Below are 21,246 nucleotides of genomic sequence, written 5' to 3' on the forward strand. Positions count from 1 at the left end.
CTAGGATCGGTTCTACCTAACCTCTGTCTTAACCTTCACCATTGTGATCTAAAGTACCAGGCCAGTATGGCTACACTAAAGGCAGGAGAGTATACACAGACTGACTAAAGAAGGATCAGCGCTAGGCTACGTGCTGACTGAGTTATCAGCCTGACAAAGGCTCTGTTCAACCATCTAATTTAAGAACTGCTTCTTCTCTGCCTAATTAACAATTTACTAGGCCATCAGTCAGCCCCTCCATTGTGGCATAATCAGCGTCACAAACCGACCCGATCGCACCGGCACTCTGAAATACACCCTTTCATGAGAAGTACATACACCAGGACATGCAGCATTCAGCCACCATAAGGTTGACTTGTCATTGTGTTGGATGTGCTCGTGCCATAACATTAACCCTCTGTGTCAAATGAACTGGTCCCAATAGGCTTGGTTAACTAACTCTGTGTCAGATAGGGTTAACTTCATAGACATGGTACAGTACTACACAGCATTAACCCTCAGTGTCAGATAGGATTAACTTCATAGACATGGTACGGTACTAGATAGCATTAACTAGCTGTGTCAGATAGGGTTAACTTCATAGACATGGTACAGTACTACACAGCATTAACTTAATTTATGTGTCGGGGGGCTGGAGTCAGTTTGTTATCTGGAGTACTACTCCTGTCCTATTCGGTGTCCTGTGTGAATCTAAGTGTGCGTTCTCTAATTCTCTCCTTCTCTCTTTCTTTCTCTCTCTCGGAGGACCTGAGCCCTAGGACCATGCCCCAGGACTACCTGACATGATGACTCCTTGCTGTCCCCAGTCCACCTGGCCGTGCTGCTGCTCCAGTTTCAACTGACCTGAGCCCTAGGACCATGCCTCAGGACTACCTGACATGATGACTCCTTGCTGTCCCCAGTCCACCTGACCGTGCTGCTGCTCCAGTTTCAACTGTTCTGCCCTATTATTATTCGACCATGCTGGTAATTTATGAACATTTGAACATCTTGGCCATGTTCTGTTATAATCTCCACCCGGCACAGCCAGAAGAGGACTGGCCACCCCACGTAGCCTGGTTCCTCTCTAGGTTTCTTCCTAGGTTTTGGCCTTTCTAGGGAGTTTTCCCTAGCCACCGTGCTTCTACACCTGCATTGCTTGCTGTTTGGGGTTTTAGGCTGGGTTTCTGTACAGCACTTTGAGATATCAGCTGATGTACGAAGGGCTATATACATAAATTTGATTTTGATTTGATTTGATTAACTAGATGTGTCAGATAGGGTTAACTTCCTGGACATGGTACGGTACTAGATAGTATTAACTAGCTGTGTCAGATAGGGTTAACTTCCTGGACATGGTACGGTACTAGATAGCATTAACTAGCTGTGTCAGATAGGGTTAACTTCCTGGACATGGTACGGTACTAGATCGCATTAACTAGCTGTGTTAGGTTGGACCCAGATAGATTAAACCACACAAGTTACATGGTATACACCGGGACATGGAACGGTCATTCCAAATGGGCCTGTTTGACTTCAAGTATAAAGTTTCAACTCTTATATGTCACATACACAGGATACAGCAGCTGTAAAACAGTACCGTATATACAGGGTGAATTGACATGACATGGAACCTGTCAGATAGGGTTGACATGGTACTATACTGTGTGTGCCTTGTGCCAGTACACATGACTCAGCATTACCTCTCTGTGTCAGACAGACATGCACTGGTCGGTCCTGATAGGGCTGGTTATCCTTGACTTTACATTGTGCGTGCCTCATGCCAGTAGAGAACACACTATTAACCCAATGTGGCATATAGCGTTGATTTAGTTGACATGGTACTCCACTGTAACTAGCTCATGCCAGTACCGATAACATCGTATTAACTACGTGTGTCAGATGTCAGATAGGCCTGTGCTCTGCTGAAGCCCCTGAGAGTGGCTTTGTGTGTGAGGAAAACGAGATGGTCAGGCCGATCAATTAGCTAGCTCACAGAGCCATCCACCTATGTATAAACACATGCTAAAGAGTTAAATGGTTATATCTGATAGAACAATACAGCGAGAGGAGCATCAGATACAAAAGATGTGATGGATACTGGAGATCAGGGTCGCAACTTTCACTTGGGGACCCCCCTGTGATAACACTGGTGGGGACGAAAATGCAATTTTAGAATGTGGCATGTCCCCCTAGTGTTATCATTGGAATGTGATACAAAAAGACGCAAAGTGTGTGCTTTAGGACCATGCGGACGGCTCCTAGCGGTCGGGTAGGCTGTTTGGAGGGTTTATCCAACTGGATTAAAAATGTAATAAAAAGATGACACCCCCACTTGTAAAACCAAAGTTGCACCCCTGCTGGAGATAGTGACATAGTGGATTGCCCCAGGGGCGTTCGTGTGGTTAGTCTGTTTGTTGGCTGTATGGTGTATCATATCTAAACTGAGCATCTGTTCTGCATACGGCTCCAAATACAGAACGTCCCTTGCATGTGATATGAGTCCAAATTGGGTAGCCTAGTGGTTAGAATGTTGGACTAGTAACCGAAAGGTTGCAAGTTCAAATCCCCAACCTGACAAGGTACAAATCTGTCGTTCTGCCCCTGAACAGGCAGTTAACCCACTGTTCCTAGGCCATCATTGAAAATAAGAAATTGTTCTTAACTGACTTGCCTAGTAAAATAAAAGAAAATAATTGCACAATGTAACTGTTGGTGAGGTTTTGATCTTGGATGCCACGCGTAGGCTTCTTTAAACTATTACGATACCGCTTCTGTCAGAGTGGAGTTTTTAAACACACTAATAAATGTGCCACCAATGTTGTGTAACTGAATTTTCAGTTGGAAAGGATATTGGCCCTACCCAGAAGAAACATCCAAGGCTCATATTGTATGACCTACGTCGGTCAGTCGAAGGAGGCACATTATTTATCATAGGCTGTAGCATCCTGGAAATTCTAATTCTAGTTATCCCTTACAAATTCAAAATTCCAACAGTCAGGCAATAACCCAGAAAGGGGATTAAAACCATATAACCCAGAAAGGGGATTAGAACCCTATAACCTATAGAGGGGATTAGAACCCTATAACCTAGACAGGGGATTAGAACCCTATAACCCAGAGAGGGGATTAGAATCCTATAACCCAGAGAGGGGATTAGAACCCTCTAACCCAGAGAGGGGATTAGAACCCTCTAACCTAGAGAGGGGATTAGAACCCTATAATCTAGACAGGGGATTAGAACCCTATAACCCAGAGAGGGGATTAGAACCCTATAACCCAGAGAGGGGATTAGAACCCTATAACCTAGAGAGGGGATTAGAACCCTATAACCCAGAGAGGGGATTAGAACCCGATAACCCAGAGAGGGGATTAGAACCTGATAACCCAGAGAGGGGATTAGAACCTGATAACCCAGAGAGGGGATTAGAACCCTATAACCCAGAGAGGGGATTAGAACCCTATAACCCAGAGAGGGGATTAGAACCCTATAAACCAGAGAGGGGATTAGAACCCTATAACCCAAAAAGGGGATTAAAACCCTATAACCCAGAGAGGGGATTAGAACCCTATAAATCAAAGAGGGGATTAGAACCCTATAACCCAGAGAGGGGATTAGAACCCTATTACCCAGAGAGGGGATTAGAACCCTATAACCCAGAGAGGGGATTAGAACCCGATAACCCAGAGAGGGGATTAGAACCTGATAACCCAGAGAGGGGATTAGAACCCTATTACCCAGATAACCCATAACCCAGAGAGGGGATTAGAACCCTATAACCCCCAGAGAGGGGATTAGAATAACCCTATAACCCAGAGAGGGGATTAGAACCCTATAACCCAGAGAGGGGATTAGAACCCTATAAACCAGAGAGGGGATTAGAACCCTATAACCCAAAAAGGGGATTAAAACCCTATAACCCAGAGAGGGGATTAGAACCCTATAAATCAAAGAGGGGATTAAAACCCTATAACCCAGAGAGGGGATTAGAACCCTATAAATCAAAGAGGGGATTAGAACCCTATAACCCAAAAAGGGGATTAAAACCCTATAACCCAGAGAGGGGATTAGAACCCTATAAATCAAAGAGGGGATTAGAACCCTATAATCTGCATGAGTTTCAGATTCTATTTACTCAGTACAACCTTTGGTTTTTCTTCCACATAAACAAATATAATTTTCTTTGTTCATCCTCTTAGTCTCTGTCTACTGATTAGTAATGACGGGTTTGGAAGACATGGGCTAACCTTCAGGATGGTTATGGGGCCTCTCTCTCTCTCTCTCTCTCTCTCTCTCTCTCTCTCTCTCTCTCTCTCTCTCTCTCTCTCTCTCTCTCTCTCTCTCTCTCTCTCTCTCTCTCTCTCTCTCTCTCTCTCTCTCTCTCTCTCTCTCTCTCTCTCTCTCTCTCTCTCTCTCTCTCTCTCTCTCTCTCTCTCTCTCTCTCTCTCTGTAAACAACACTGCGATTCATGAGGGCTAGCCTGCTGAGCCAATTAAAAGGGTTCCCCTGAAGAACTGGGGCTCATTAGGATTCACTGAACATTGACTGTGTCGCAAATAGAACCCTATTCCCTATATAGTGCACTACTTTTGACCGGGACCTATAGCGCAGTATATAGGGAATAGAGTACCATTTGGGATGCAGCCAGTATCCTTCAGATTACCAATCTATGGAGACTTTCTGCCAATGCAATCGAAAACTAGGCACTAACTACGACCTCCTGCACACGTCTAGGACCAAGGGTATTCCCTATGGGAGGGCATCATCTTGCTGGCCATTTAGGCACATGGGAAGAAGGAGGTGTCTGGTGTCGAATGTGATTCTGTTACCCAGGATTTAGGTCACATTTCAAGACACTTGACTTTAAGACACACCCCAATGAAGAACGAGCTACATCAATGTACAATCGTTGGGAAATTGCCACCCACTGCCTTTAAGCGTTCATTGTCACTGTGTGTTTTGTCTATTATAGCACAGGAGATTGGTGGCACCTGCATGGGGAGGATGGGCTAGTGGTAATGGCTGGAGCAGATTCAGTGGAATGTTATCAAACACATGGTTTCCATGGAGAAGGATTGACTCTGATGGTATCAATTTAAGAGCTATAAAACCTGTTGTATACCGTACTTGAAAAAATAAAAGTTGAATAGTTGTTGTTACCTTGCTTTACAGCCAAGGTGCACAAACACAAGGGCAAGCTGAATAGAGGAAAATACCAGGTTAAAAAAGGCTTCTAAAGTTTGTAATTTCCACTTTAAAATTATAGACTTGATTTGCCCTAATGACAAATGCATCAACCCCTACAAAAAATCCATTCATTATAATCCACATAACAATTCACATTACCCGTTGCTGCAGGATTATTTTCCTGCAGTAGCAAACCGGCTCAAATTAAGATCCTACATCTGTATATTCCTATAGCTATTGAAGAAGACTCACTTCCCACTGGGCAAAGACATCACCAGATCAACCTTCAATTCATTCAAACATGAATTCAATTTGAAATCAACCAAATCTTGAAACCTGGTTTAAATTGAGACAAGCTATGAGCATTGATAACGTCTAGCAAATTAAATTGAAAAAACGTAATTTGATGCAACGTGATAGAATGTGATTACGTAAAAAAAAAAACTGGTGAAATAGCGTGAGAAGTAACTCAACCAATCGTTTCCAGCTGCAGCCAGTCTGGTCTTTTTCATATAGCATACAGTCACTTTTCCGGGATAAAGTGTTGTGTTTCCTTCCTCCAACTGTAATTGGGTCTCGGTTTGCGTATCAGCTTAATGCCAAAACATATGTTGTGTTGAAGACAATCCTGTTGACTGCAATTGACCCCTGGGAGGTTTATCTCAAACCTCACGGGAAGAGTTCTGCCTCTGTTTCATTGGCCGTATGCCAGTCACGGCCAATCCAGTTTAGCCTTGCTGCCTTATCTGAAGAACCTCAATTAGAGCATCCTGGGTAGGAGCACACGCATGCAACACCTTTTCTCAGCACTATATTGATCCACATGGGACTGCATTGCATGGTGGGGAAATGGTGGAGGCAACCTGTTTGTTCTCTCTCTCGCTATCTCTCTGTCTCTGTCTCTCTCTCTTTCTCTCTGTCTCTCTCTTTCTATCTCTCTCTTACGCTCTCTCTCTCTTGCTCTCTCTCTCTATTGTACTCTCTCTCTCTCTCTGTCTCTCTGTGTCTATCTCTCTCTCTCTCTTGTGCTCTCTCTCTCTCTCTCTCTCTACTCTCTCTTGTTCTCTCTCTCGCTCTTGTTCTCTCTCTCGTTCTCTGTCTCTTTCTTTCTCTCTCCCTCTTGTTCTCTCTCTCTCGCTCTATGTCTCTCTCTCTCTCTGTCTATATGTCTCTCTCTCTCTCTCTCTGTCTCTATGTCTCTCTCTCTCTGTCTCTCAACCACATTGTTCATAATATGCCCTCTCCAAAGCTTCAAGATGCTTGACTAACACATTGGCAGAATGTATTGTCTTCTAATAGGAAAACATTGAGGAGAATTCACTCACATAGAATTTGAGCTAGGTAATAATAATCTCTCTCACGAACACCTCTCATACACACCTCTCATACACACCTCTCATACACACCTCTCATAAACACCTCTCATACACACCTCTCATACACACCTCTCATAAACACCTCTCATACACACCTCTCATACACACCTCTCATACACACCCGTCATACACACCTCTCATACACACCTCTCATAAACACCTCTCATACACACCTCTCATACACACCTCTCATACACACCTCTCATACACACCTCTCATACACACCTCTCATACACACCGCTCTCACGGCTTCCCTTGTCTCTCCTTCTTTCCGTCCAGGCTCTCTATCGCTGTAACCTCTCTCTCTCTCAAACGCGGGCATACAAAACACAAACCATTTAGAGTACAGCAGCTGCCATGTCTCATTGTGAATGTATACCTATGTGATGTTTGATCAAACCTAATGCAGCTTATATGCTAATCAAACTTTGTTATTCATGTTTCTGTGCAATCTTTTTTTCAGCTCTAATATTCCAAACAATTAATCCTGCTTCCTCATAACTGGTCACTTCAAGCAACCTATTTACAAAGATAGTGCAAAAAGTCAGCAAAATGTATATTTTCCTTGCACAGTGTTGCCAAAACCCAGTGTTGCCAAAAAAATAACTAATTGAAAAAAGCCCTCATTGTTTGGTTTCAAAGCTCATGAAACTAAAGCATTCAGCTCCATATAATGGTTTTATCCATTTGTTTGTCTTCTATTGGCTTTGCTTGACAGGAATTAAAGAAAGAATCCCCAGAGCAACAGCTCAAATGAATTCAAATCAATGTTTCTTAGTCGCGTACACAGATGTTCAAATGTTATCAAGGTGCAGTGAAATTCTTGTTTTGTTATCTCCAACATTGCAATAATACCTAGAAAGGACGACTAAAAAAATACACAGATAATCCAGAAAAAGTACAAAATTAAGAAAATTAAGAAAAATCAGAAAGAGCAATGTCAGAGATCAGAATTGAAATGTACTGTATATACACATAATGGTGTTATTCCAGGAGAGGTGGTTGATATTTGATCATATGCTGTCTGAATGAGAAATTGCATACATTAAACCTGCTTTAGCTGTGACAGTTCAATAAACACACGACCTGACAGCCTTATTAATGAATCTATTCAAAGAAGGCCTAATGGCCTTTGAGGTATACAAATTACAACAGCACAACCCCACTGAAATATCAGCAGACATTGTCTGGCATTTCTTTAAACTTACTACTAGATCACAACAGAAAGTTAATGATGAATGAACCTTAGCTCATAGAACACTGGGGAGCATTCCAAGTTCCATGCCAATGAGATGGGATACAAATGAATTAGCATTAGCTGTGGGAATATCAAACAGAATAAACAAACAAATGCCTGTTTGATTTGTAGTTGTGGAATACAAACACACTGTTGTCCTCTACTGTAATCTGCTGCTTTCCTCCTATAATCCTCTGTTTTTAGTAATGAACAACATGAGGCCATAGGAGTGTACACGACATATTGCGTAAGCAGAGTGGGCTTGAATGTCTGTCTGTGTGTGTGTGTGTGTGTGTGTGTGTGTGTGTGTGTGTGTGTGTGTGTGTGTGTGTGTGTGTGTGTGCCCGTGTGCGTGAAGTTATGATATGCCCCCTCTTTCGACACACACACCATCCAGTCATTACATGATTCATTTTACTGCTACATGATTACCAACACAAATCTGGATCTCTCCCGACCCACATTCATTAAGAATCACCTTCCCTCTAAACCCTAGTGCCCCCTGTTGTCGCACTGGTTACAGACATAGCCCAGGCCACCACTAAACCATTAATTATGGGTAAAGCAGTTGGAAAAGAGCGATATAATCCGACCGGTATGAGCATTGAAGCACACCATCTGCAGACTTCATCAAAGAGCAGCTCCTAATGGCCATGGCACAAACCGCAAAAATAGAAGATACGGGCGAGGCGCGAGGTTGCTAAATCCGCTCGGGCATGTTGTTATTCCAAACTGTGTGTAAATATACTGACGCAACTGTCCCTTGGCCATAGTCTAGTGGTAGAATGTCATATCTATATAATCATTATTGATAACATCAAAGTCATTCATGGTGTGAGGATGTGTTTTACGGTAATCAATTAATGATGACTAGCCAACATGAGATATAGACCTACTAATTACCCCCCTCGATGTTCATATTCAACGTTATTGATCCAATACTGTCAGAGCTAGATTGACATATATTATTCTATTTTATAAATATATTGTTTTATGAAGGTAAGAGTAGCGCAAATATAATGATAACTTTTCTTTCACAAAGCACTTATTCAAGTTGCATTATGTTCACCAAGTCGAAATCCATTGAGAAATGTTTTCTCTTAGTCCAAATCATCCAAACAACCTTCCGTTGATGTCTAGGGGTTCCGCGCGCTCTCCTCCAAGTTACCTTCTTATGCGGAGGGCAATGACGGTGCTCGATTTCGATTTTATTGGTGTCCTAATTTACAATCACGTACCTGTATCATTCTATTCAATGCAACCTATAATCAACTTTATGGGATGTTGCCTGTGTACTTACATTCAATAAGACTGGTCTTCATGATTTTTGAATACATCCAGTAGTTGAATAAATCCAACAGATGAAGCCTGTTTGCGGAGACTGTATATCCGCTCTTTAGTTGCAATCGATAGATAATTGCAAATCCAGGGCACGGTGTTGTCACGGACCTCCCAGTCACCGTTACATTCAAACTTTAGCCGGAGGTTTTCCTGCTGAAGCCGACTGGAGAACAACGTCTCCGGCTGGAACGGCGCACAGTCATCTGGGCCAGTGGGAGCGAGACAAGAAGTGTATAGTATCCAAACTCAACCAACACACAACGTAGGCTACGGGAGCGCAGAGCGTAGAACAACACCCCAAAAGGACGCGCGAACAATCAACAAAAAAACACACAATGAGCAGCACTAAGTTCCAAAATTGGTAAAGTCTAAAAGAGACAGAACAAATCAGAAAGGAATCCATGGACAGGCTACTGATGTACACATCCTGTCTGATTTCTAACTGACTGTATTCGGAAGTACATCTATATGTGTTTGGATATTGGCCGCACTGCCCAGCGCAGTACAACATGGGTTTGCATGGGGGTCGCATAAAAGAGAGGGCGGTGCCGTGAGAGAGAGAGAGAGAGAGAGGGGGGGGGATTCAAAGATTAATGTTTTATAGGGTCTGGATCAGGGACTGCGCGCTAATGAATGTTTTAGAAGATACGGGTGGTTTGACGTGCGGGGAATCTGTTTTGGATCAAACATGCTCAAGCACGCACATGCATACGAAAATACACAACAAAATACACCTTGCAGGTGAACGGCTAGCCTACTTTTGGGACAAGGCATAATGGTTGGGAAGGGGCAACGCAGTTCTGACCGAAAAGCATTATAAGCGGAAAAGGGAAATTTGAGAAGCAGCATTTGCCTGAACATGGTTTTAATTTCCTTCCTTTAAATATACAAGCTTTTGTTATTACATTCAAATGTAGTACACAATTCTAGTCTGATAGAAATCTCCCAAATCTTCATCACCGTTTAGCATTCGCCAAATTAACCATCAAGGTAAAATTGAGACCGTAGCTTATTGTTTTATCAATTTGCGCACCGTCATTGGGTTACAATTACACGACGGTAGTAGGGTACACAGGAATGCACAAAAAGCTTGAGGGGATCATGCGAAACGTTTGAGTGGATGCGCCCATTACACCTATTTGATGTAATAAAGACCGTAGTTAAAAAGTGATTGAATATTAAGCTCCATTGATGCATGCATGCTGCGGAGACTGATTGGACCGAGAAAACAAATTCCCTTCGCTGTGCACTCTGCAGGCTAGATGTACTGAAACCCAAGGGAATTAGATCAGTACCGCCCGCGCCGTTATTTCTAAGTACCATGCGCCTCCTAGCGGTAGGTCAACATGGTAAGGATGTCCTTTCAGCCCATGCACAGCAACAGCGCAGCTTCAGTGGTGAAAATGCTCTCACCATGTAGCAGCCTAGTCTACTCTTAGGGCAACAAAGTGGATCCAGTGCAATTGAAGCTTCAGTAGTAACATGCATGCCGTTTTTTAGTACCCTTTCTACTATCCATTTGTTAATGGAAACCAAATGCAGTAGAAGATGCAAAGGACATGATGAAATATGAATGCAATTGAGCAATCATCTCCTGAAGCCTGTGGGCTAGCACTCTGCAAAAAGTGATTTTAGTTTACACTTCTGACATATTAATTAACTTACAGTTCCCGCCGTAATTATTAAGACAGTGAAGCATTTTTTATTATTTTGGCTCTATGCTCCAAAAGTTTGGATTTGAAAAGTTTGGATTTGAGACTGTCAGCTTTAAATTGAGGGTGTTTTCATTCATATCTGGTGAACCATTTAGAAATTACAGCAGTTTTTGTACATGTCCCCTATTTTAGGGGAGCAAAAGTATTGGGACAAATTCACTTATACTGTATGTGTAGTAAAAAGTGTAGTAAAAAGTGAATAATTTGGTCCCATAGTTCTAGCATGTTATGACCACAGCAAGCTTGTGACTACACATTTGTTGGATGCTGTGACCAATTGAAATTAATAGTAAATAATATATTGTGTCATTTTGGAGTCACTTTTATTGTATATAAGAATATAATATGTTTCTAAACACTCAGCAGTTGACATTGTAACATACACAACCTTCATAACCAGGAAGGTCAAAGGTCATATGTTGTACAAAAGCAAGGAGAGACTTTAACCTCTGTTTCCACTTACACCTGTGTCTCAATTCAATAAAATAGGCATTGTTTGTTTTACAACAGCTGTTTTTCCCATCGTAAATTAAAATCCCAGACGGGTTCTGGGTAGCTGCTATGAAAACCTACTTCTACCCTACATGGCAGACTCCCTTCACGTGTAGATCATTTCTATTTTCTGAATAATTAGTGTTTATATGTGCAGTAGTTTGTAAATAAATACACTGCGTAAACATGCCTGTGGCCTAGGTTACTCTTTCCTATTTTTTCAATACGCTTGTTAGTGGGTGGCGATATACTATTACTGATCACACTACTTCCACTCACCTTATTATCAAATCTAATCAAATTGTATTTGTCACATGCTTGGTAAACAACAGGTGTGGACTAACAGTGAAATGTTTACTTATGGGCCCTTCCCAACAATGCAGAGAGAGAGAAATGTTTACTTATGGGCCCTTCCCAACAATGCAGAGAGAGATAAATGTTTACTTATGGGCCCTTCCCAACAATGCAGAGAAAGAGAAATGTTTACTTATGGGCCCTTCCCAACAATGCAGAGATAGAAAATAAAGGAATAATAGAAAATAGATAAGACATAATAAGAAAGGTAATAATGAATACACAAGTAACAATAACTTGGCTATATACAAGGGGTACCAGAACTGAGTCGATGGGCAAGGGTATAAGGTAATTGAGGTAGATACGTACATATCTATTTAAAAAATTGTACCTCTTTTTCGCCCCAGTTTCGTGATATCCAATTCGTAGTTAAAGTCTTGTCACATCCTCAACTCCCATACGGACTCGGGAGAGGCGAAGGTCGAGAGCCGTGCGTCCTCCGAAACACAACCGAACCAAGCTGCACTGCTTCTTGACACAATGCCCACTTAACCCAGAAGCCAGCTGCACCAATGTGTCAGAGGAAACACCGCACACCTGGCAACCGTGTCAGCGTGCACTGCGCCCAGCCCGCCACAGGAGTCGCTAGTGCACGATGTGACAAGGACACCCCTGCTGGCCATACCCTCCCCTAACCCAGACGACGCTGGGCCAATTGTGCGCTTCCCCATGGGACTCCCGGTCGCGGCCGGCTGAGACAGAGCCTGACCTCGAACACAGAATCTCTAGTGGCACAGCTAGCAGATCACTGTGCCACTTGGGAGGCCTGTCGATATGTACATATAACTTGGTTTAAAGTGACTATGCAACAGGATAGATAATAAACAGTGGCAGCAGCGTATGTGATGAGTCCAAAAAGTTAGTGCAAAAAGGATAGCTATTTGGTTAACTATTTAACAGTCTTATGACTCTGGGGTAGAACCTGTTCTGGGTCCTGCTGGTTTCAGACTTGATGGATCGGTACCGCTTGCCTTACAGTAGCAGAGAGAACAGTCTATGACTTGGGTGGCTGGAGTCTTTGACAATTTTTAGGGCTTTCCTCTGACACCGCCTAATATAAAGGTCCTGGATGGATGGTAGTTCGGTCTCAGTGATGTACTGGGCCGTACACACAACCCTCTGTAGTGCCTTGACGTCAGATGCAAATCAGTTGCCAAACCAAGTGGTGATGCATTAGGTAAGATGCTCTCAATGGTGCAGCTGTAGAACTTTTTGTGGATCTGAGGGCCCATGCCAAGTCTGTTCAGCTTCCTGAGGGGGAAGAGGCGATGTCGTGCCCTCTTCACGACTGTGTTGGTATGTGTGGACCGTGATAGATCCTCAGTGATGTGGACACAGAGGAACCTGAAGCTCTAGACCCACTTCACTACAGCCCCATTGATGTGGATGGGAATGTGCTCGGCTCCTTTGTCTTGATCACGTTGAGGGAGAGGTTGTTGTCCTGGCACCCCATTGACAGGTCTCTGACCTCCTCATTATAGGCTGTTTCATCATCGTCGGTGTTCAGGCTACCACCGTAGTGTCGTCAGCAAACTTAATAATGGTGTTGGAGTCATGCGTGGCCACACAGTTGTGGGTGAACAGGAGGGGAGTGCAGGAGGGGACTAAGCACACACCCCGGAGGGGCCCCCGTTTTGAGGGTCAGTGGGGCAGATGTGTTGTTGTCTACAGTCTCTACTCTCCAAGATCCCCACATTACCACTGTAGTGGATTTTTCATAAATATCTATTCCAAGTTGCACCCTATTTCCTATATAGTTCCCTACTTTTGACCAGGGCCCGTAGTGTGCCATCTGAGACTCAAACAATGGTACAGCAGGACTGAGAGGGACACAGGTATTTTGTGGGAGAGGTTGGAGTCTAGACTCCTTCGTAGAATAAGAGACTGTACATTACTGCAGGTGAGCATCATCACTATACGAATGAACTTTAGGGACAGAATCTAAAAATATTTAATTCATGAACGTAATGGAACGAGTGGAGTCAAGCTGTTGGAGTTTCAAAGCAGATAGCTCTGGTTCTATACTATGCTCTCATCAGCAACCAGAAGGATCAAGCATAAGAGCTGGATCAGATAAAATACTTCCTTTGATATTGCCACTGGAGGGATATCATTAAATAAATGACATGGGCAGTACTAGCATTATTTCTGTCCAAATTGTAATAATTAGTGTCTTGTGCAGTGGTGCTAGCTAGTATGCAGCAGAGATTAGTTGTATTTGGAGAGTGTTATTCCCCACCAAAATCACTGGAATCATCTTAATTTTGGCTGTTCATTCTGTTGATATCAATCTTTTACAAGGTACCCTGAATTGATTACATACCAGGCTCCATAACAAAACACTCTACATTGAAGCCATGCAAACCCATCAAGATGTCCTCCTTCCAATCCTTCTCTCTCAACAGCAGCTGTTAGGATCACAATATCAATGTGAGACATCAAATATTTTCTGTCAACTTAAAAACACACTTGTAGGACACTCACCGTTGTGTCTTCATTAAAATGAGACTATGACTGCATCACAAATGGCGCCCTGTTCCCTATGTAGTGCGCTACATTTGACCAATCCCCGGGTCAAAAGTACATACTGGCATGCCCTGACCTTAGAGATCCTTTTTATGAATCTATTTTGGTTTGGTCAGGGCGTGAGTTGGGGTGGGCATTCTATGTTTTGTGTTCTATGTTTTCTAATTCTGTGTGTTTGGCCGGGTGTGGTTCTCAATCAGAGGCAGCTGTCTATCGTTGTCTCTGATTGAGGACCATACTTAGGTATACTTAGGCCTTTTACCACCTGTGTTTTGTGGGTCGTTGTTTTCTGTTTTGTGTCTGCACCAGACAGAACTGTTTCGGTTTCATTCGTTCTCTTTGTTATTTTTGTTAATCAGTGTTTAGTTCCATTAATAAAAGTACGAACACGTACCACGCCGCACCTTGGTCCTCTCCTTCCAACAGCCGTTACACATACATTCAGGGTGCACAGCTCGTCATATATTACCAGTGCCCCAGCAGACGAACCCCTGTTGTCATTAAGATGCTCCTGACAGCTCATTTTCTCTCACTGGTCTGTAGAAGACAAAAGCAGTGATGGAATTGTTTTTGCACTCTGTCCAGAACCTCCAACTCATTGGAATAAAGGCAACGTGGACTCATTCACATTAAGCTGTGCGTACACTGACCCCCCCCCCCCCCCCCCCTTTCCATTTGCTGTTTTAATTAGATTTCCCCTCTAAAACATGGCGACAGTGTGGATTGGATTGACATTTAAGACTCATAAATTAAGATGCAGTTGTCCGCTGTATGTACTTGAGTGTGGCTGACGACGGGCAGGAAAAGGGTCCCAAATGGCACCCTTTTCCTATGCAGTAGCGGTCTGGTCAAAGGTAGTGCAATAGGTAGGGAATAGGGTGCAATTTGGGAGGTAGACAAGAAATTAGATGACGCCTGACGGCCACAACGTTTTGAAGTAGGGGATATGCAAACATGTCATGTCATCCTCACTGGTGCTGAAGTCATACGTTATCGGCTCACAAGGCTACATTCCTTGAGACTGTCACTTGGTTTTAAAGGACAAGAATATTTATTTTCTCTCTCTCGCGCACTCTCTTTCTCTCGCTCTCTCTCTCTCTCTCTCTCTCTCTCTCTCTCTCTCTCTCTCTCCTCTCTCTGTCTTTGCTCTTGCTCTCTCTGTCCTCTATCTGTCTGTCTTCTCTCTCTCTGTCCTCTATCTGTCTCTCTCTCTCTCTCTCTTTCTCTCTGTCTCTCTGTCTCTCTGTCTCTCTGTCTCTCTCTCTCTCTGTCTCTCTCTCTCTCTCTCTCTCTCTCTCTCTCTCTCTCTCTGTCCTCTCTCTCTCACTCTGTCTTCTATCTGTCTCTCTCTCTCTGTCCTCTATCTGTCTTCTCTCTCTCTCTTTCTCTCTTTCTCTCTGTCTCTCTGTCTCTCTCTCTCTCTCTCTCTCTCTCTCTCTCTCTCTCTCTCTCTCTCTGTCCTCTATCTGTCTCTCTCTCTCTGTCCTCTATCTGTCTCTCTCTCTCTGTCCTCTCTCTCTCTCTCTCTGTCTTCTCTCTCTCTCTCTCTCTGTCCTCTATCTGTCTCTCTCTCTCTGTCCTCTCTCTCTCTCTCTCTCTTCTGTCTCTCTCTCTCTCTTTCTCTCTCTCTCTCTCTTTCTTTCTCTCTCTTTCTCTCTTTTTCTTTCTCTTTCTTGTGGTTACCTCCCGCATCAGTGTAGTCAGGCTCAGAACCTGTTCTTGCATTGAAATCTCCACAAAAAAGCACTTTACCCTGCGCCTGAAATGTAATGATTTCTGTCTGGAGATTGTCAAAAAACTGATCATCATAATATGATGAATCTGAAGGAGGAGCATAAGCTGCACATATGTATACATCATTGTCACAATAGATTGTACCTTTGTTAATAAACCAGTTTTTAGTCTCTCTCTCTCTCTCTCTCTCTCTCTCTCTCTCTCTCTCTCTCTCTCTCTCTCTCTCTCAATTCAAGGGGCTTTATTGACATGGGAAGCATGTGTTAACATTGCCAATGCAAGTGAGGTAGATAATATACAAAAGTTAAATAAACTATAAAAATTAACAATAAATATTACACACAGAAGTTTAAAAATAATAAAGACATTACAAATAACATATTATGTATATATACAGAGCTGTAACAATGTACAAATGGTTAAAGTACACAAGGGAAAATAAATAAGCATAAATATGGGTTGCATTTACAATGGTGTGTGTTCTTCACTGGTTGCCCTTTTCTCGTGGCAACAGGTCACAAATCTTGCTGCTGTGATGGCACACTGTGGAATTTCACCCAGTAGATATGGGAGATGATCAAAATTGGGTTTGTTTTCGAATTCTTTGTTGATCTGTGTAATCTGAGGGAAATACGTGTCTCTAATATGGTCATACATTGGGCAGGAGGTTAGGAAGTGCAGCTCAGTTTCCACCTCATTTTGTGGGCAGTGTGCAAATAGCCTGTCTTCTCTTGAGAGCCATGTCTGCCTACGGCGGCCTTTCTCAATAGCAAGGCAATGCTCACTGAGTCTGTACATAGTCAAAGCTTTCCTTACGTTTGGGTCAGTCACAGTGGTCAGGTATTCTGCCACTGTGTACTCTCTGTTTAGGGCCAAATAGCATTCTAGTTTGCTCTGTTTTTTTGTTAATTCTTTCCAATGTATCAAGTAATTCTCTTTTTGTTTTCTCATGATTTGGTTGGGTCTAATTGTGTTGCTGTCCTGGGATCTCTCTCTCTCTCTCTCTCTCTCTCACTCTCTATTTGTCTCGCTCTGCATCTTAGTGTGCTCTGTCTATCTGTTGACCCTGGGTTTCCTAGACAGTAGAGGATTCTTGGGCAAGCAGCATGGTTTGATGCTGTCTTCTGGGTGAAGAAGGGACGCAATGACAGACATCAATGGGCGTGTTTTTCCCAAAAGCAAAATCAGTTGCACTTTTCGTCAGCTGTCTATAAGTTGGTACTTATGGACTTCTGGTCCACTGTATAGCTCTACTGTCTGTGTATGGACTTCTGGTCCACTGTATAGGCCTACTGTCTGTGTATGGACTTATGGTCCACTGTATAGGCCTACTGTCTGTGTATGGACTTCTGGTCCACTGTATAGCTCTACTGTCTGTGTATGGACTTCTGGTCCACTGTATAGGCCTACTGTCTGTGTATGGACTTATGGTCCACTGTATAGGCCTACTGTCTGTGTATGGATTTCTGGTCCACTGTATAGGCCTACTGTCTGTGTATGGACTTCTGGTCCACTGTATAGGCCTACTGTCTGTGTATGGACTTCTGGTCCACTGTATAGGCCTACTGTCTGTGTATGGACTTCTGGTCCACTGTATAGGCCTACTGTCTGTGTATGGACATCTGGTCCACTGTATAGGCCTACTGTGTGTGTGTGTGTGTGTGTGTGTGTGTGTGTGTGTGTGTGTGTGTGTGTGTGTGTGTGTGTGTGTGTGTGTGTGTGTGTGTGTGTGTGTGTGTGTGTATGGACTTCTGGTCCACTGTATAGGCCTACTGTCTGTGTATGGACATCTAGTCCACTGTATAGGCCTACTGTGTGTGTGTGTGTGTGTGTGTGTGTGTGTGTGTGTGTGTGTGTGTGTGTGTGTGTGTGTGTGTGTGTGTATGAAGTTGTAAACAATCAGCATTTATTGGGTATAAGCATGAATTGATTCTATACATTGTTTATTAAGACTATTTGTGACCCTGGGTGAGATGGAATATGGAATATAAAACCTATTTGATCTTAGTGTCAGTGTAGCAGATTGAGCACAACCAGAGTCAACAAGATTACATTGAACAATCAACTCCACTACAGTACAAAACAGTATAAGAACCTTATATAACAAAGCCTACAGTACAACACTTTTTCTGTAACTTTAGGTCAAAGTAGGACAGGACAAGGAGAAAGTGAAGGTACAAAGAGAATCAGTCCTACATCTTTGTCTCTCTCTCCCTCTCTCTCTCTCTCTCTCTCTCTCTCTCTCTCTCTCTCTCTCTCTCTCTCTCTCTCTCTCTCTCTCCCTCTCTCTCTCTCTCTCTCTCTCTCTCTCTCTCTCTCTCTCTCTCTCTCTCTCTCTCGCATATGGAGTTTAATTTGTACTTTCTCTTAAAACAATTCTCTACTGGTACTCTCTCTCTCTCTCTCTCTCTCTCACTTACTGTACTGTACTTTAGCTACCATCATGTTAGTTAAAGACAATCAGATCTGGGTTCAATTAGTATTTTACATATTTCAAATACTTTAGGCTTTTGATTTAGCCTACCTGAAGTGACAGATGGGCAGGGTTTGCAGTTGTGTGAATTTTATTGTTTCTGTTCGGCCAGGCAAGCTCAATCAAGCAGCGATAACATATTTTAAATTATTTCAAATAGTGTTTGTTAACCAGGTCTGTTAGATGTGCCAAAATTAAGAACTGTCCATTCTACCACCTTAATAACAACCCCAAACCCAGTTTATCATCCTAATGGCATCTTGTTATTGGCCTGCATCATCTGTTGGTTACAACAACAATATCCTCTCTCTCTCTCTCTCTCTCTCTCTCTCTCTCTCGATTGTTTGGAGTCTAATACCACCTCCTCGGTAGATAAAGACAATAAAATGTCGTCTCCAATTGGAATGAGGTAATTTGTTTCACTTCATTCACTGTTATCTCTTCAATCCTCCCCTCAGTCTCCATGGCACTAGCAAACGTAATGTTTCCCTTCACCATTAGCTCTCACAAATGGTTTAAAACAAGTTATGATTGTAATTATATTATGACATGTAGGTATTTCTTACAGAAGACAATAATGTAATTATTATGAGTTGTTAATTATTACTATTACTACTGTGAATTAGGGTTCACAGTACTGGAGCACGTCTATTGGCAGATAGATGTTTACGTTTCACCCAACATAAACTTTAGTAGTGTGTTTGGTAACCTGGCTTTATTCAAATAGTATTTTCAAGGGCATATATAATCATTAAAAACAGAAGGTGAAAAGCAACAATACATCATGTAAAATCCTAAATTGATGGGAACAGAAGGAAAAGAAATAGAGTGAGTTTCAGGAAGTCCACAGTGCTGTCACATGCTGACCTTAGTTCCTTTGTTTTGTCTTTGTTTTAGTATGGTCAGGGCGTGAGTTGGGGTGGGCGGTCTATGTTCTTTTTTCTATAATTTGGGATTTCTGTGTTTGGCCTGGTATGGTTCTCAATCAGAGGCAGCTGTCAATCGTTGTCCATGATTGAGAACCATATGTAGGTTAGCCTTGTTTCACCTTTGAGTTGTGGGTGATTATTTTCTGTTCTGTGTTTTGCTTCACCGTTCAGGACTGTTAGTTTTTGTCGTTTTATTGTTTTTGTTCAAGTGTTCAGTATTCGTATTAAATACAAGATGGACACCTACCACGCTGCGCATTGGTCTGACATTTCTTACTACTTGTCTGAGGAGGACGAAGACAAGCGTTACAAGCGCTCACTAATCCAAGATAACGTGTGTATGCCGGTGTTAATCTCGTCATAGTTTACATTTAAGTAGGATTATCAGATTATTCCTTTTTATCGTTTTCTATCTGGATGTTTCTGTCACATTGTCCTGTCTCTAGACATAATTATACAAGATCTCAGGTATTACGACTCCCTACAGATGCTGAATAAATGCACAATGCTCTAATGTTAATGCAATGTTTCTTACCTCAGAAGTATTGTCACACTTGGAGTAAAACAAACATACAGTCAATAATACAGTAGAAAAATAAGTCTATAAACAATGTGAGCAAGTGAGGTGAGATAAGGGAGGTAAAGGCTAAAAAAAGGCCATGGTGGTGAAGTAAATAATATATAGCAAGTAAAACACTGGAATGGTAGATTTGCAGTGGAAGAATGTGCAAAGTAGAGATAGAAATAATGGGGTGCAAAGGAGCAAAATAAATAAATAAATACAGTAAGGAAAGAGGTAGTTGTTTGGGCTAAATTATAGATGGACTATGTACAGGTGCAGTAATCTGTGAGCTGCTCTGACAGCTGGTGCATAAAGCTAGTGAGGGAGATAAGTGTTTCTAGTTTCAGAGGTTTTGTAGTTCGTTCCAGTCATTGGCAGCAGAGAACTGGAAGGAGAGGCCGCCAAAGGAAGAATTGGTTTTGGGGGTGACCAGAGAGATATACCTGATGGAGCGCGTGCAACAGGTGGGTGCTGCTATGGTGACCAGTGAGCTGAGATAAGGGGGGACTTTACCTAGCAGGGTCTTGTAGATGACCTGGAGCCAGTGGGTTTGGCGACGAGTATGAAGCGAGGGCCAGCCAGCGAGAGCGTACAGGTCGCAGTGGTGGGTAGTATATGGGGCTTTGGTGACAAAACGGATGGCACTGTGATAGACTGCATCCAGTTTATTGAGTAGGGTATTGGAGGATATTTTGTAAATTACATCGTCGAAGTCGAGGATTGGTAGGATGGTCAGTTTTACAAGGGTATGTTTGGCAGCATGAGTGAAGGATGCTTTGTTGTGTTATAAGAAGCCAATTTTAGATTTTACTTTGGATAGGAGATGTTTGATGTGAGTCTGGAAGGAGAGTTTACAGTCTAACCAGACACCTAGGTATTTGTAGTTGTCCACATATTCTAAGTCAGAGCTGTCCAGAGTGGTGATGTTGGACAGGCGGGCAGGTGCAGGCAGCGATCGGTTGAAGAACATGCATTTAGTTTTACTTGTATTTAAGAGCAATTGGAGGCCATGGAAGTAAAGTTGTTTGGCATTGAAGCTCGTCTGGAGGGTTGTTAATACAGTGTCCAAAGAAGGGCCAGAAGTATACAGAACGGTGTCGTCTGCGTAGAGGTGGACCAGAGACTCACCAGCAGCAAGAGCGACATCATTGATGTATACAGAGAAGAGAGTCGGTCCAAGAATTGAACACTGTGGCACCCCCATAGAGACTGCCAGAGGCCCGGACAACAGACCCTCCACTGAACTCTATTAGAGAAGTAGTTGGTGAACCATGCGAGGCAATCGTTTGAGAAACCAAGGCTGTCGAGTCTGCCGATGAGGATGTGGTGATTGACAGAGT

At 42.8% G+C, this 21,246-nt stretch overlaps 1 protein-coding gene across 1 annotated transcript in view; it reads right to left on the bottom strand.

Annotated features, from left to right (window-relative positions):
- The window catches only part of LOC139389693 (reticulon 4 receptor), a 65,958-nt gene extending 56,426 nt beyond the window's left edge, over positions 1 to 9,532 (bottom strand). Inside the window, exon 1 of the mRNA XM_071136585.1 lies at positions 9,081 to 9,532. Within this exon, the coding sequence (XP_070992686.1) occupies positions 9,081 to 9,117 (37 nt within the window). The 5' untranslated portion in view covers positions 9,118 to 9,532. The remainder of the gene's footprint in view (positions 1 to 9,080) is intronic.
- Positions 9,533 to 21,246: the final 11,714 nt, after the last annotated feature.

The sequence above is a fragment of the Oncorhynchus clarkii genome, chromosome 30 (assembly GCF_045791955.1).
Source record: "Oncorhynchus clarkii lewisi isolate Uvic-CL-2024 chromosome 30, UVic_Ocla_1.0, whole genome shotgun sequence".
Taxonomy (NCBI): domain Eukaryota; kingdom Metazoa; phylum Chordata; class Actinopteri; order Salmoniformes; family Salmonidae; genus Oncorhynchus; species Oncorhynchus clarkii.